An 18,338-nucleotide genomic window follows, 5' to 3' on the forward strand; every position below is an offset into this window, starting at 1 on the left:
TAGATGACAACTACATAGGTAACTAAGGGCCAAAAACCTATGTCTGTTGTCAAAACCCTACTTAATGAGAATGTTTTGCCATGGATTTTGAAAAGAGAGTTATTTTGTTTAACTTTTTCATTGACATTTCTCTCTCCTTCCCTCTTATGTATTTATTCTATGGCATCCTCTATATCAAGGAAGGCAATTAAAGTGCATTCCTTTTACTTCAGGAATTTATCTATATCGCTAACTAATGAGTGTAGCACAGTTTCGGAAGATCTACATTTCGTGTAGTCATGTTGAGCCTTTGATAGAGTACCTGATCCTAAATGTGATCTTATAAAGACATCAATGATCCATTCCAGTGTTTTATGTAGAAAGGGGAAGAGACTGATAGGCATGATGGGACATGAAATAAGCGCAAGTAGGCCCTGATAATTATCAGGAGCCACAATATAAAAGTATCAATGTTCTCCTGATACCATCATGACCCGGAGATTTAAAGGGATATAATCTTTTGACAGCCCAATTTATGCGACGCAAAAATAGGTTTATACTGGGTAGCATAATTGAGAAGATAGCGACCAATTACCTTATACAGTCAGCGTCTAAAGAAAGTGTACAACTTGTTTTTACATTTAAAACATTTTATTTACATATTAAAAAACTATTTGTTCTCCAGTTCTAGTATATTTAACAAAACATTTAATTGTTCTCTTGCAATATATAAACAAAAAACTAAACTAGTTCAACTGCAACAAAAACAGTAACAACAAAACCAAAAATACTCCATTTTTAACGCGTCAAAAGAAAGTGTACAGTTTAGGGAAATTAGAAGAAAAAACGTGTTTAGTATTTTATTTGACATCTTTTGGGTTTTAAAACAGTTTCAAGCCTCATTGGCATTGTTTCTACCAATTTTGATGTCACCGATGTTGGGATGTTGAACCACTCTTCCTGCAGGATTTCGTGTAGAGAGTCATTGCTGGTAATATTTCATTTTCTGATCTGTCTGTCCAAATGCTACCACAGATGTTCAATGGGATTAATGTTCGATGACTGTGGGGGTTGTTCCAGTTGTTTCGGTGTATGATACAACAACCATTCTTTAACAAGTTAAGAAGTATGCTTCGGATAGTTGTCCTGTTAGAAGATCCAGGTTCGGTCTAGATTTAATTTTCTAATGATGGGTTCCATATTTTCTATAAGAATGTTTAGGTAATCGGTTTTGCTTATCAAACTATCAATAAATATGAGTTTTCCCATGCCACTTGCCGCCATACACCCCCACACCATCACCTAACCACCACCATGCTTTACGGTGGATAGTACATTTTTTGGTCGAACTCTTGATTTTTGCTTCTCCAAATTTTACTCCTTTTTTTACTTCCGAAAATCTCAAACTTGCTTTCGTCCGTAAACAGCACATTATTCCAAAACAATTTTCTTGGTTTTTATACCTGTTTGCGAATTCTCGAAGTCGCTCTTTATTTCGTTTGGAAACGTGGGGTTATTCTCTCTGAACTCCACCATATAGAGCATTTGGGTGTAGCGCTCGGCGAACCGTACTGTTACTAACTCTCACTCCAGACGAATCTGTTAATTCTTCGCATAATTTTACTGCACTTACTGTGAATACTTTCTTCACTGCTCTCACAATTGATCGTATTTCAAGGTTGTTAAGGCGTTTTGGTGTTCCGGCACGTTGCTGATCTTCTTAAATTCTAAATTTTTTTGTTTGTCTATAATTTTTTTTACAGTATTATGGCTTCTTCCTATTATAGAGGAGATTTCACGTGACGATTTGCCTTCATTTTTAAATTTTATGACTTACTTTCATGTTTCAATTGCAATTTGTTTTCCCATTTTGGTTTTAAAGTTCTCGCGATCAAACAAGAAAAGCTACTATCTTAAAATCTCATGAGACTAGCAGCAAGATCCACAAAAATTATAATCTAGGCAAAAATAAAGAATAACAATATATTTTTTTATGTAGCTAGAAAAATCTTATTGCAATTCTAAATGTGTACACTTTTTTCTGACGCGTTAAAAATGGAGTATTTTTGGTTTTGTTGTTACTGTTTTTGTTGTAGTTAAAATAGTTTAGTTTTTTGTTTATATATTGCAAGAGAACAATTAAGTGTTTTGTTAAATATACTAGAACTGGAGAAAAAATTGTTTTTTAATATGTAAATAAAACGTTTTAAATGTAAAAACAAGATGTACACTTTCTTTTGACGCTGACTGTACTTCGTCACAATTCATTTGCTGAAACCGTTCAAGAGCTTTCAAGACCTTATTCCGGAATATCGGTTTAAGATTGATGTAGGTAGAATTCAAAGACAATTGAAAGGGGGCTGTAATAATTTTCGGTTTTTCCACTACATATAAGAATAATATTTCTATGACTGAGATGTTGAGTTCCATTCTTACTTCATAAAAAAACAAATTATAAAATGAACTTACATTTCTGCAAATACTTTGTGGTGGTGCGGCTAGTATAACTTTAGCAAAGTAAATGTTGACAGTATCGATGAGAGTACTCCTCCTTTTGTCACTTCCATTTGTATCATTTGATAGTTTGATGCCTGGCCATCGAATTTAGCAAGTGCTTGTTTGCTACAATAGTAGCTGGAAAACAAACTTCTGGAAATGTTAGACAGTATTGTGTCAGCCTTAGATTAGAAGAGGTGTGTACTATGAAATACACGTCCATTCGAAGAACCATTGGTTCCAATTATACAAGCTCCATCATTTTTCAGCCAGATATTGGGCCAATCACAGAGAATATTAAATGATTGAATAATAATGATAACTGCAGTCCAGAACTTATTTTCATAAACAATCTAGCAACGATCGAACAGCATCGTTAAATCTCATAGGGTCCTGAAATATAAGAATATAAATGTAAAGGCGGAGGAGCTATAGAGGATGAGTTAATCCTTGGAGTTCATGAAAAATTTCAAGAAATCGAATTTAATGAACGAGGCTGTATCTGAATCTTATAAACCTGTAAGATAAATATTAAAATTAATTTAAAAACAAAAAAAAATTGATGAAATAAAATGTTTGTGAAAAAAAATTTGGTGAAAAAAATTGTTTTTAAAAATATAGGTGATAAAATCGAGGTAGTTGCGGTTTGCTGCTTATATCTCAGCTGTTTGTGCGGCGATATAGACCTCTAAGGATCGGTTTGGAAATCTCCTCTGGATAAAGTTCTTCAAATTATCTTAACATCCATTCCACGTGTTCTTGTTTAACAATATACAGATATAGCTTTTCAATTTGGTCAATTCAAGAGTCTTTGATGTTGTTACAGCGGATGTCATCACAATAATTGATAAAGTAATCTTCGTGCATTAGGACCCGACAGCAGTATCCGGTTTGGAATCGGATACCATCACAATAACTGAACATTCCCACGACAGCCGGTTCTACGCACCGGAATGACCCGAGTTCACTCGGCCTAGGGCTGTTAATTCAGCAATCGCTGCTGCTACAACAACAAAAATAACTGAACAGTGAATCTTCGTTCAATAGAAGCCGAGTCTCACTCGTCAAAGATTGTCAAATCTGCGTCAAGCAGTATCAAACGGAAGTTTTTCCCCCGGAAAGAACTTTTAACGACGACAGATATATTGCAACAATAACTAGAACTATTAAGGTTTCATTTATAACAAATTTATTAAAATAAAACAATTTAATTTGAATTTTTTTATGCACACTTCCATTTATTGCGTTTTTTTTTGTTGATTTTTTCTTTTATTTTACTTAAAATTTATTTTTCTTTTAGTATTCCTATTGATTACCAAAAATATGATTCTTCTTTATAATTGTTTTTTCATTTATTTCCTTTAAAACTCTTATTTTTTTATTATAATTTAATTTAAGATAATTGTAATACACAAACTTGTTTTATTTAAAGACAAACAAAAAGCAACGAGTATTTAAGATAAAATAGACATTTAAACGAAATTAAATATATAAATTAAACCAAAAAAAAAAACTAATGCAAGTGTCTTTAAATAAAAAGAACAAGTTTAATTTTATTATATAGTATTATTGTGGTTGTTGTTATTATTATTATGTATTATTTATTTTTATTTTAGTATTAAGTCAATTTATTTAAGTGTATATTAAATATTTACTTAATTGTTTAATTAAATTTCGTTAGAATATATAATTTTTACGATTTTTTTTTTTAATTTCTCAGAAATTTATAAATTAATTGAGAAAGAGTTTTTAGGTTTAAAAGAAAATTAAGCTGTGGTGAGGTGAGATTGTGTGTGAAAGGTAGGGGGAGAGAGACAAGTGTGAGTATTAGACATTTTAAAGAGTGTGAGAGTGATATATTCAGTTTCAAAACGTGGGCTTTTTGTTAGAGAATGATATTTTTGGTGTTTAAATAAACTAAAAGATTTTAAAGTTATTCATTTGTTTTTAATAAAACTAAATTAGTAAATCATGTTGGCAAAATCGGGTTAACAAATTTGTTTTAATAAAGAATATATTAAAGCTTAAAAGCCTAAAAGCAAACAAATTAAATTTATTTTGTGTTAAATAACAAAGAGATTTTGTATAAGAGACCAGGGAGCAGCTGTAGGAGGAGTTTGTTAAATCACAATTATTAGGAAATTTTTTCATTTTATTTGAACTACTATGTATAATAATTTTAATTAAATTAAAAATTATATTAAATATATATCATAAACATTGTAAAGAAGATTACGGCTTAAACAAAAACAATTAACCAAAAAAAAATCTTATTTAAATTAAAAAGCAATTTTGATTTTTGATGATTATTTTCTGCTTTTGTTAATTATTTTTAATACTAAATTTTCCAAAACATAAATTGCCATAAAAAGTTACCTATTTATTTCTTAAGTTGTTGTTTTTTTCTTTCTTTTCAATTATTATAACAAAACAAAAAATGTATTGTAATTGTAATACAATAAAATTATTGTACTTAAGCTTTAGTTGAAAGTTTTTTATTTTTATTTGTGTTTTGTTGTTAGTGATATTTGTTTTTATTATTTTATTTTAATTATTTGTTTTTGTGTTTAAAAGATCTAGAAACTTATAAACCAGTTGAAAGTTTTCGATCATTTTTCTATTCAATTCAATAATTATTTTTGTTTTAGTATAATTTGTTCATGATTATTTCTTCGTTTTTTTTTTTTTTGTTTTTGTTTTGCATTTTGTGGCATGAATATGTAAGTGTTGTTTTTTTTATATTTTGTAGGTATTTTTTTTGCATGTTTTGTTTTATTTTTTGTTTTGTTACGGCGTTAAGTTCAACTTAGAAATGAAAATACATATAGAAATTAAATGTAAACAATGATTTTGTTTTTAAAAACGAATGATAGCTCAGCCTCACTCTAAATTTCTTACTTCGAAACGTTTGAAGGTGTAATTGATGAAGACCCAATCTTTAGCTATCTCACTGCCCTGAGGCATAGGAGCAGAAGCTGTAAGAAAAAAAGAGAAACAAAATTAGGGATTGAAATATATTGAAACATTAAAAATAATAATATAAATTTTTTATAGATGTAGGCAAGCATTTCAGCTTGTGTTATTAGTGTAAAAAAAAATTACTTCATTGGTTGTATTGCATATATGACTTTAAAATGCGGGATTTTTAACATTTGTACAGAAACTCCAATAGATTTTGAAAAATTTCTGTCACTGTATGGTATTAAGTTATTCCATAAACGTATTACACGAAGGATTTTTCCATAATAATTGTATTAAACTGGAAAATTTGAATCTAGAGACTATATGTCGAGGGACTATATTCAAAACCATCTATCATTGATTTTCACGAAAATTACTTTTTGATGGTAAAATGTTCAGTAAAACAGCCCTCATCTATGGTGTGAATTTCATAACAAACATATTTTTTTTTGTTGTTTTATTTGCATTTTTGTTATTTCTCTATCTTATACAATTAATTTTTTCCGAATGCAAAACCCTCTATCTTTTAAAATATTTTTTTGGAATAATTTCTTCTTGCAATTCATGTTTTTTTTTACTAATTTTTGCATGCTGAACATGAATTTTACGTTTTTCAATAGCGAATGCCGATTCTGAATTGATTTACCATGAAAATATTTTACCTTTTTGTTTTTGGAAAATATAAATTCCCTGGAATAAAAATAAATGTTTAAAGTTGGAATTTGTTTAAAAAAAGTGTCTACTTTTAAAGTGTCATTATCATGGTTGTTGTGGCTACCAAAACCGCAACCATTATTTATCTAAAGCTCTATCCAATTTTGCGATAGAGAGTAAATTGTAAAATCAATATATACAATTGACAATCGATTAAGTTAGAATTACTAGAGAAGCCAGGAAGACTGTTCAAATTAACAATGAGATCGTAAAAAAGCGTTTGATGCTGAATATTTAAATTATGATTTCTTTAATAATTACAATGATGACAAACTTATGTTTTTTCTTCCATTAGACAAGGGCGAGTAAAGAACGATCCTACTTTGTCTAATTTAAGATCTCTTTTATATGTTCCAGATGATAGCATAAAATATAAATTAAATTTTGATACAGATCACATCCAACCTTACACAGGACATATTGAAAACCAAAACCTCTATATTCTTGTCCACTACCAATTCAGCCAAATAAGTTTAAGGATCGTAATACCACCGGCATACCATTATTTTTATGATAATTTACACCAATCATACTTTTTTTCTATGACTTTTTGTTTAATATTGCTTTTATCTTATGTAATTTTAGCATAAATCGTTCGACAAAATAACCACTAATATTAAATTAGCCGTTATCTCAAATAAATTACGTTAAAAAATGACAATAAATATTTTTATTAAAATTATCTTATTCATACATACACATTAAATATTTTTGAAAAACAAAACCCCCTATCTATCATAAAGTCCACAATAATGCAAAATTTTAAAAACCAATTATATGTGAGATTCAGTAGTTGCTTTTAAAAACTATTGTAGAATACCGAATTTGAATAACTCAAGTAATACGCGAAAAAAACAGTTTTTTGGCTCTCTTGAAAAGTTGTGGTTTTCAAGATAGAGGGTTTTGAATATGTCCCTCGATATGATGGATTATGAAGACTAAATGTTTTATAAAAAACAGTAAGCAACCTGACATTAATAAAATCTTCTAATGTACAACCCAAGAAGTCAAAAATATACTCCTAATCGATCGATATAAAAAGTAAAAGGACGGCGGACGTGCCACTTCGTTCTAAATACTTTTTAACAGATATTGCAACAGCGTAGACGAGCGTTGTCATAATGGAATATTACGGTTTCATGTCTGGCCACAGCTACAGGTTCTCTGTGATGGTCTGGTCAGATTTCAGCAACTCATAATAGATAGAACCCTTTTGCTCCCACCAAATACAGATAATTGCCTTAGTGCCTTTGATATTTGACTTTTGGTGTCGATTTAGTGCAAAATATTTGTCAGATTTTGTACAATACAAAAGATGCTTTAAATGAGGACTTAAATCATTAAAACTGTTTGTGCAAACCCATGGATATAATCAGAAAAATTCTATGTCACTATTTACTAAAAGGTGTAATTTGTATTTGATACCCAGCAAAAACTGTACTTACAAAATAAGCTGAAAAATAATGGGAACTTGACGAAAAGATACTAGATTTTGTATACAAGTACACATCTAGTTACCATTTCCATATGGTAGCTAGTCTAGTCGACGTCATCACAACCGCAAAAAGCGTTATCTTTAGAAGAACCCTATTTAAATTGAGTCGCTGCTCATTTATTACCTTTGTTTCTACGGACTAGATTGAATCACAGCCAAATATGTTATGATTTACTTTGCATTCTCTATAGGTCTTCGAATTGGAATGGATTATCTTCTTTGCATCACAGGACTTTTCGATATTCCCATATCTCATGGCAGTTCTGTTCCCAACACCGCCCGATCTAATGGTTTCTAGTCTTCAAAGTCAATCATATTTCTCCTGTTTTTCAATCCGAACTATTGGTAGAATGGTTTTAATAGATCTTGTATAAGTAGTCCTCATCTCCATCAAAAATGTCGCTGCATTGTTTGAAAATATTGCATGTTGCACAGCTTGTCGTATTGTTAAGACTACTTTATGATTAGGAATAAGTCAGGATTAGTCCAGACAAGTGTATTGTTTAAAATCTAAAGACTTATGACTCGATTGGAGCTAATAGTACATTGGCAAAATGTATAGAGATTACTACTGAAATTTTGGGGTTAAGAAAAGTCTTTATTATAGGAAGATATCGTGTTCCGACCTTAATCAATTCTCAAGATCATTGAAAAGGCGGTTGATAATTTATACAAACGTACTCTGTTTAGAGACAATACAACAGTTTGACATAACTTCGTACGGCCTCACGGATGTTCCAAAATAATTCTAGAGGATGTGCGTATGTCGTTCAGAGACAATTATTGATGGCTTATGAATACCCTGCTGTTCGAAATGGTTAGCAGAAGGATCAAAACAGTGGCTGACGCTGACGGTATAAATATCTGGTAAATTTCTGGATACAATACGTAGCTGTATGGAATCTGAATTAAGTGTACTTAAGTGAGTGAGTGGAGTGTTTCGAGTGGACTTAGTGTGAATGCCCAACAGACTGAACTGGTTCTCTTCACAAGAGGTACAGAATCGATAACTTTAGACTGAATGGAATCAGCCTTAAGATCAGGGATAATGCAAAGTATCTTGGCATCATTCTTGATAAAAGATTATCCTGGAATCTGAATATTCAGAAAAGGATTCACAAAGCCTATGTGGCCATCTACTCTTGCAAGAGGGCAATTGGTACTAACTGGGGTATTGGGCTGAATGGTATTAACTGGATCTTCAAAACAGTTGTTAAACGCATTTTATTCTATGGAGTATTGGTGTGGTGACTCGCTTTGTAAAATGCTTCTCACCGGAAGGCCGTTGGACCGGCGCTGTAAGGTTTACTTCCAAAGCACTTTTTACTATTTTAAACTGGCTACCAGTTGATTTGATGGAGATACAAATGGCACTCAACTCTGCTGTGATATTGAATGCTGACTGCTCTTTTATTACAGGACACTGCATAATTAGAACACATGCTAGAAGGTTGGGCCTAAGGTTTAACGATTACTGTAGAAGCTATTGAAATGAAGAAGAGGGGGATACTGTGTCCCACCTATTCTGCCAATGCCCGACTCTGACAAAGTTGATTGAACGTATTTTTCGATGTGTTATCGAGGATGAACTGGCTATTAAAACTAAATAATCAGCGACCCAAAAACAACATTTGATTAGTGCAATTGATAGTAATAAATATGTGACCTTTGGAAGATCACATATTCTTATAAATAATGAATATATCTATTTCGGTTTGATTTATCACTTATTTAGTCTTTGGACAAATCCAAAACTAAACTGAATTTAAAAACCAACTAAATTGAATTAAAAAATCATTAAAAAACTTACGTATTTCTAATGAAACATCGGGGAATTCATCAAAGTTGGACGTGTCATCAATTGAACGCACTTCAACGGGTATAGCTGCTGGTCTCTCACGTATATGCTCCCAATCGACACCGCGGAAAAATGGTACCGACTTCAAATCCTCCAAACCTCTTTGCGAACCTAATCGACGATCGGCCTCACAGCAAAACTTAATAATTGTTTCTTTAGCTTCTTCTGATATGGGTATTTCGGGAGGGAATATTAATGTTTCGCGCCAATTCATCACTTTACGATACGTATCCTGGGGATTATCTGAGCAAAAGGGTGGATAGCCCATTAACATTTCATACATTATAACGCCCAATGACCACCAATCGCAGGCGGGACCATAACCGGTCTGCAGAAATACTTCGGGGGCAATGTAATCGGGTGTGCCGACGGTACTGTAGGCCAAGGCTCGTCGGTTGCGTTTCCACGATTCGGCACGTCGTTTTGAGTCCATGGGGCTATAATAAATAAAAAGGTGGATAATCTTTCCGTTTTGTTTTGATTTTAAAGAATTTCTATTACCTTGCACATGTTCCTATAAAATCAGATGGTTTTGCTTGTGATAAATCTCTATAAAAATCAGTACGATGTGATTTTTTTAAGCCGGTACATAAACCAAAATCAGAGAGCTGTATGATGAGATAAAAATATAGTTTTTTGTATTAAAAGTTATATTGCTATATAAAAATGATTGTATAAATTACCTTTAGATGTCCACGTGCATCCAATAATAAGTTGTCGGGCTTTATATCTCTATGTATGAAACCTAATTTATGTATTGAGTCTATAGCCAATGCTGTTTCTACAATATAAAATTGTGTACATTCCTCTGAAAGTGTATCTTTTTTCATTAACAATGTCATCATATCACCGCCGGGCAAGAATTCCATAATTAAATATAAATTTGAGGGATCCTGTAATTAATGGTTGTAAAAAAGAATGAAATATAAAGAAATTACACAAATTCTAAGAAATAAACTTTAATCGAGATTTTTAAAAGGATTTTTATTTAATTTTTTGAAAAATAGGAGATTAGGATAGAAAAAAGTGAAGCTTATTGAAAGATTTTTGTTAATAAATACTTTAATAGCCTGAAATGATAAGAGTTGTCTTTAGAATTTACATAAACAATCTCTTTGAAATGTTTCAAATGGATTTTGCGTTCTCATTTTATGCCTCAACAATATTCAGCAGATCATTGAAGCGTATATTGTTCAGAGACTTTAAAATCATTTCTAATCTAAGCAAACGGCACGGTTTCATGAAATTTATTCTAGATCTCGTTCACATTAGAGAAATTCGGAAGTTTAATGTAGCGTTTGTTGGTAAATTGTCTAAAGCCGTTTGTATCTGTCATCTTTTGAAAGATTTACATGACGGTCAGACTATTTAAATCATTGGAAAGTACTTCGTTTAGAAAGAGCACAATATTTCCCAATCTAAGAGAGCGGTTTAAAAATGCGGGATTTGCAATAGATGGCGTTTCTTTCGAACGCGGATTTTGTTTTTAATAACTTTTGAAGGGCACATATCTGTGATTTATTCTCAATTACTTATTGAACATTATAGTGTAAACAACAAAGATTTTTTTGCTTCGAATTTCGAATTTTGTAACAAAGAATTGTTATATGCGGGAAGTTTTGCTTTACTTCTTTAATTTGAAAAAAAAAAACAAAGAAAGTGCCTCTGCAGCACACCGATTGCTCACCAAAGATTATGATGAATGTGTTTCACCGGTTTCAACGTGCGAAAGATGGTTTGAGTGGTTCGAAAGTGGTGATTTTAACACGGAAGCCAAAAATGTTTGAAGACCAAAAATTTAAGGCATATTACCCCATGAAGATTCTTGTAAATCTCAACAAAAGCTTTGCAAAATCATTGGGAGCTAACCAAGCAACAGTTTCAAAATGTTTGCGAACAGCAGGATTCATCCAAAAGCAGGGAAATTGGGTAACATACGAATTGAAGCTGAGAAACCTTGAGAGTGCCAAAGCGCAAGAGATCGTATGCGAACCAGCCAAATCGACACCAAAGTCAAATATTTATGGCGCTAAGGTAATACTCTAATGTACCTTGGAACTTTATGGACAAATTGGTATTTAAACAAGTAAGAGAGCTATATTCGGCTGTGCCGAATCTTATATACCCTTCACCAAATTATACTTAAAAATATATATTTTTTTTTTAATATTTTTATTTAACAATTAATTTTTTTCCAAATTGTTTTTTAATTTTTTTAAAAAATTTTTTTTTTTTAAATTTCTTTAATTAATTTTTTTGGAAAAAGAATTTATGACAAAAACAATTTTTTTGATGAAAAAAAAATTGTATGTCCCACTTACTTTGGTCTTATATACGTCGTTGCAAAGGTCTTTGAAATATCTATCATTAGATATCCATATTTTCTATATTAATGACTTAGTAATCCAGATATAGGTCAAAAATAGGTCAAAAATCGAGGTTGTCCTAGTTTTTTCCTTATATCTCAGCCATTTGTGGACCGATTTTCTCGATTTTAAATAGCGACCAAGCCGGAAGAATTTCGGAGATATTGATGTATGAAACGTGTATGTAAGTTATTTGGGGGCTTCGGAAAGTTGATTTCAACACACAGGCGGACATGGTTATATCGATTCCGCTATCTATAACGATCCAGAATATATATACTTTATGGGGTCGCAAATGAAAAATGTGGAAATTACAAACGGAATGACAAACTTATATATACCCTTGCCACTCATGGTGAAGGGTATAAAAAGGTACGTACCTTGGTAATTTTTGCAAAAGCAACTTTGGCCATATTTAAGTGCTTTGATATTTTTGCAAAAAAAGAAACAACTTTGGAACTTTTTTAAAATAGGAACAAAATTGTTGATACTTTTTGAAATTAAACATAATTTGGTACTTTAAGTGAAAAAAACTTTGAAACTTTTACAAAAAGTACTTTTGAACTGGTTACATTTTGAAAAGAAATCAAAATACTTTTCAAGATTGTAACATAATTTGGTTTTTTATAAAAAATACTTTGATTGATTTAGAGAAAGTACTTTTGAATTTTGTTACTCTTTGAAAAAACATTAACACTGATTTCTTGGTACATTTCTAATATTTGTTACGTTTAGAGTAAAAGCAATTTAATTATTTTTGACAAAAAGTTATTTGATACTTTTAAAAAAATGGAACTAAATTTGTCACTCTTTCAAAATAGTAATATAAAGTGGTTGACAAAACAATGGAAACTTTTCCAAAATTTAAAATATTTTTTTAAAATAATTTTTTTTTTAATATTTTACTTGTATAGTTTTCTTTATATAAATTAACTGAAAAACAAACAACATAATTAATTATATTCTGAAAAAAAGGGAACAAAATTAAAAATATTCACTATTTCGCTACTGACAAAATGGAAACTTTTAAACTTCTGCAAGAAAGAAGTGTTAAACGAAAATACTATTTAAAAGAACGATGTAAAAAGCATCCTGTTTACAGTTATTTTATTTTTAAATTCTGGTAATTTTTCACAATTTCTTTTTCAAAGTTTTTCGCATAATTGCTTTTTTCAAAGTTAACGAAAATGGCTAAAGTTAAGACTTGTGAAGACTTAAAAAATAAAATAATTAACGATTTTAAAGCTGATTTAAAACAAAAAAGTATATGTGACAAATATTCAATAAATAAATCAGCAGTTTAAAAAATTATAAAGAAATTTCGGAAGACCTCGTAAGACTACTCCTAGATAAGATAATTTAATAGCGAGAGAGTTCAAGAAATTCCCAAAAATAACTACTCGAGAGTTTGTTATAGCCTAAAATTAGAAATAAGTATCCGAACAGTTAGTCGCAGGGCAAATGACGCAGGTCTTGGTTGCTATCGTCCTGTGAAAAAACCACTCATGTCTAAAAAGAACCGTTCTGCTCGTCTAAATTTGCCAGGGATCATTTAAACTGTTCGATACAGAAATGGCATACTCTTCTCTTTTCCAACGAATCCAAATACAATTTAAGAGGCAGTGATGGGTGAACATTTGTAAGATGACCAAAGGGAAAAAGATTAGATCCAAAGTACACAAATAAGACTGTAAAGTTTGGCGGTGGCAATATTATGGTATGGGGATGTTTTTCAGGCCAAGGCATGGGCCCAATTCATATTATAAAAGATACCATGACAGGTATAGGATACAGAACCATATTAAACGATGTTATGTATCCATACGCTGAGGAAAATATGCCCCTAGTTTGGAGATTCCAACACGACAACGACCCGAAACACAGCTCTAGGGTTGTAACCGAGTGGTTACCATTGACTATTTAATTGTTTCAATGCATTGTCGATGTGTAGCAGTAATAAAAAATAAGGGATACCCAACAAAATATTGAGTTATTGCAAAGTTTAGACCATATTTGTTAAAATAATACCTAAGTTTCCATTGTTTTGTCAATGCTGTAATAAAGAAATCTTTTAATTTTGTTTTCTCATTTTTAGAATTTAATTACATAATTATGTCTTTTGTTTTTTGTTAAATTAAGTTAATAAAAGTATACAAATAAATTAAAATTTTTTAAAAAATTATTTCAGATTTTAGACCACTAATGAAATATTTGGAAAAGTTTCCATTGTTTTGTCAACCACTATATATGCACTTTGGTACCTTATGAAAAAAGTACTTTACAAATTTATGGTACTTTTTCCAAAGTCCTTTTTATAATATAATAATACGAAATGCTTTTTAAAAAAAGTACTTTGATACTAAAAAGTACTATCTTCCAAATTTGTGTCACTTTTGTTACCAAAAACGAGTTGTACTTTTTATATTAGCAACATAAAAAAAAAATATTTTGATACTTTTTGAATAAAAAAAGCTAGTAGGTACTTTTTGAAAAAATTTATATTTTTTGAGCTTTATAAATAAAGCATATGCTTGGTTTTTAAAAAAATGTTACACATAAAAACCTAGCTATATTTCTTAATCTGAAAGAAAGTCCATTAAACTCACATCTGCCTAAATGAATTTTAAAACAACATTTTTTTATAAAAACAAATTTGTCATCCATTAAAACACTCCCATTTTTTTTTAACAAAAAAAAACATATAAATATGAGTATCAAAACCAAACATTATCATTCTTAGTTTATATTCCACATATAAAAAGAAACCAACCAACATTTTAAAAAGATTATATTATTTTGATTTCATCACCCACTATTCATATTTGAATAAATTAACTACATGTATACTTCCCTCATTACCTCTTTAAAAAAAATCAATTTCTAATTCAAACTTAAATACAAAAAACAATTGACACAACCACATCTTTAGAATGATGGCCAATGATTTGTATTGTTTCGTGATATTATTGCTGTTTTACTTTCCCTTTAATAGAACAACAACAACGAAGACGACATCGACAACGACATTATAACAATTAATTATTCAGTTTATCTAAATGTTTGAGAACAGTGGAGAGGAACTGAACAAAACAAAAATTAACCCAATTGACTGACAGAGCTCAGTAAGAACCTTAAAAACAAATTATACAAAAAATTTTCAATTACAATGTTTAAACAAAGATCAGTTTTTATATGATTTCTTTATTTCTGCACGTAGTACATTTCATTTGTTCAAGAGGAGTTCAATAAACATAAATTCTGCTAGCTGCTGTTACAATTATGAAATGACTCATAACTTTTTTGGTTTAATATTTTGTTAGGTTTTATTTTGTGTTTGTTTTTGTTTTTTGTAATGGAAAAAGGCAAATAGAAACACTGTTTGGTGTGATTTTAATCATTATTTTTATTAGAGAGCTAAAGAAAAATCAACAGAAATGTGAAAATTGTTTAACAGAAGGGTCGTTCATTCGTCACTTATACAGTAAGAAATGAAAGAATAAAAGCAATAACACCATTGAGTCAATAATATTTAAAAGAGGCAATATTTATAGGTCAATATTTAAAGTAACAAATATGAAGTAAGACAAAATAAATAAAATAGCAAAGATAATCATTAAACAGAAACGAATTTTAGGTACCCTTCAATATTAATTTTTAGGTTTTTTGGTTGTCAATTTTCATGAATTTTTTGGAAAACTAAATTTATTGAACTTTGGTTTTGAAAATGTAATATTTTTAAAACATTTAGACAAACTGTAAATCACCATTTTCTGATATGTCATCAAATTATAGATGTTTTTTTTTCTAAATTTACAACAACTTTGGTACTTTTAATTTAATTTAAATTTTAATTTATTTATTTCAAAACTTGTAATATAAAGTCATAGAGGCCAAAATAAAATTTTATAAAAAGTACTTTTTTAACTTTTTTACATTTATTAAATCAAAATTTTAAGTATTAATTCTTAAATGGGTCTTGAAATTATAGATTTTTTAAGTTTGGAAAAAGTACTTTGGTAATTTTTGCTAACAAAATTTAATTTTTAAATTTTATTTAATCTAAACCCAGCAGATTTACTTGGAATGGAATAAAAATGAAAGAATAATTATTCCAAATAAGCACAAAGGTTCAGTAAAATAAAAATTGTATTAGATTATCAATAAAAATTATCATAATAGATTTAAGACCTTAAAAAGAATTTTCAAAAATATTATTTGAAAATGAACCAAATGGTGAAAATTAAAAACCAATACTAATCTTTCAACCTAAAGAATTTCAAAATAAAACAAATACAACAATTTTAATTAAGAAAAAATACCAATTTCATTAACAAAAGATAAAAATAATCGATATTAAATTCCATGATCTTTGTTTTCAAATTGTTTATAAAACATTTCAAGATTTTAAAGTATACCACTTCAAATTTCCTTTATGTTACAAATGAAGTAACCGAATAAAATATACTCCCCTGCCACTTAGAGCGGAGTTGAGTATAAAAATAAAGTAATAGGGTTAATGACCTCAATAAATTCTTAACAACATGTAAAACAATAAAAACATTTCTTTGTGTCCACTAAATATATAGCCTACCTGAAAACTGTAGTACATTTTCACTACCCACTGATGATCAGCTTCGACCAAAACATCACGTTCAGCTCGCACATGAGCCACTTGTTCTTTCTCCAACATATCGGCCTTACGCAAAACCTTCATGGCATACACATGACCAGTGTCCTTCTTTTGTACTAAACGCACTTCGCCGAAGGCACCGCGACCAATTACCTTGAGTGCTTCAAAGTCTTCGACACCCAAACGTAAACGTTTCAAGCGTAAAAATTCTGTTTCCTTTTGGGCATGCTGCAGACGTTTCTCCTGACGCTGCGTCTCTGTCAGACTTTCGTCTTTGAGTTGAGCCTCGAGTTTGGCTAAACGTTGTTTACGCTCACCATATTGGGTGACTAAATTACTGTAGTAATTTTCTAATGTTACCTTGGCCTTGGTGGCCTTGTCCAGTGTATGGTCGCTAAAGCGTATAGAAGATCCATCAGCGCTACTGCTCATGGCTTTTTGTAGGATGCGATTTTAATTAATTTTCTTATTTATTTCTTTTAATTTATAAGGCTTTTTGTGATTATTTCGTATGATTTTTTTTATAAATATTGTTATCAAGATTCGTTTTTTTTTTTTGTTCAAACTTTTATTGTAACCAAAAGGGGGGCTCTTTTGTTATTGTGGGCGAAGAATATTCGTCAATACTACTGCGTCGCTCACACACAAGATTTTGTTGGTGGTAGACTGACTGCGTCTTGCTGTTGTATATGTAAAAAATAAAAATTTGATGATTCTGTTTTTTCGTTCTCTATTTTTCCCCGTAAATTATTGTCTTTTTGTATGGAATTCTTGCTGCACTAGTAATTTAACATTTTCTTCAATGATTGTTATGGGTTTTTATTAAAAATATTAAATTTTTTCCACTTAATTTTGTTATTGAAAGGAAAGTCGTAAGAAATTTTTTCAGTTTTCCCTTGTTACACTCTTTATTTTGTAAATTCGTAATTGCAACTGTGTTGTTAAAGGGACGTCAAAATGAAATGGAATGAAACATACAGAAACGAATCAGAGCTGTCATTGCTAGGGCACTTGCAATGGTAGCTTGAGCAAGAGTACAGTGTAAGTGAAGTTTTTATTAAATGTTTAAATTTTAATTGAAATGGAGAAATATTGAAAATAAAAATTAAAAATTGTTTCGATTATTCAGAATCGATTTTTAAATTTATTACAGTTTTATAAAACAAATTTTCTATGGAAATTAAATTTTTTAAACCTTTTATAAAATTAAAAATTTATTATGAATACAACATTTCTATTTAAGCAATAGCATTTGACAGTTGCGAATATAAAAATTTCCACACTTATTTAAAATCAAAATAGACCAACATTGACACTTATTTATTTTGTTGAACAAAGCATTGCAAATTACTGAAGTATCGAAAACCGGTCAATCGGTTTTTTCGTCTTAGTAAACTCGACCGGTTTCGGTTTTCTTTAACTGTATTAGCATGCAAGTATATAACAAGGTTGGCTACCGTTACCCCTAAAACACCCTTTCAGTTCGATTACCGATATCGGTATTCTACCGTTACCGAAATAACTGCAATTATCGTTACCGCTAAAATACCGTTACCGATATAATCGAAAATACTGTTATCGTTATTCTGTAAACAATTTTAAATTATGAAAATACAAATTTCTGATTTCAGTAATTGAGTTTATGAAATATAGAGAAATTAAAATGTAAGATCTATATATTTTTAATTTTTAACAATTTAAGTCAGACCGAAATTAGCGTTACCTCTAAGCTACTGTTACCCAAATAAGCCCAAATACCAATACCGCTAAACTACCCTTACCGAAATAATCTAAATTAGCATTACCGTTACCTTTTAACCATTTCGAATCAATTGCCAA

At 30.2% G+C, this 18,338-nt stretch overlaps 1 protein-coding gene across 1 annotated transcript; it reads right to left on the minus strand.

The window, feature by feature from the left end:
- Nucleotides 1–3,681: 3,681 nt before the first annotated feature.
- Nucleotides 3,682–17,442, minus strand: trc (Serine/threonine-protein kinase tricornered). The gene is made up of 5 exons (XM_065503142.1): nucleotides 16,461–17,442; nucleotides 10,187–10,396; nucleotides 10,005–10,111; nucleotides 9,456–9,940; nucleotides 3,682–5,450 (listed from the first exon to the last, which is right to left on the minus strand). Exons 1-5 carry the CDS (start codon nucleotides 16,929–16,931, stop codon nucleotides 5,356–5,358), a joined length of 1,368 nt encoding a protein of 455 aa, XP_065359214.1. The 5' UTR covers nucleotides 16,932–17,442; the 3' UTR covers nucleotides 3,682–5,355.
- Nucleotides 17,443–18,338: the final 896 nt, after the last annotated feature.

The sequence above is a fragment of the Calliphora vicina genome, chromosome 3 (genome assembly GCF_958450345.1).
Source record: "Calliphora vicina chromosome 3, idCalVici1.1, whole genome shotgun sequence".
NCBI classification, from domain to species: Eukaryota; Metazoa; Arthropoda; class Insecta; order Diptera; family Calliphoridae; genus Calliphora; species Calliphora vicina.

Coding starts and splice junctions, on each gene's coding strand:
- trc (XM_065503142.1), bottom strand. CDS start 16,931: ATGAGCAGTAGCGCTGATGGATCTTCTATACGCTTTAGCGACCATACA. Junction 10,112..10,186: donor ATGCACGTGGACATCTAAAG/GTAATTTATACA, acceptor CTCATCATACAG/CTCTCTGATTTTGGTTTATG. Junction 9,941..10,004: donor TTTATAGGAACATGTGCAAG/GTAATAGAAATT, acceptor TATTTATTATAG/CCCCATGGACTCAAAACGAC.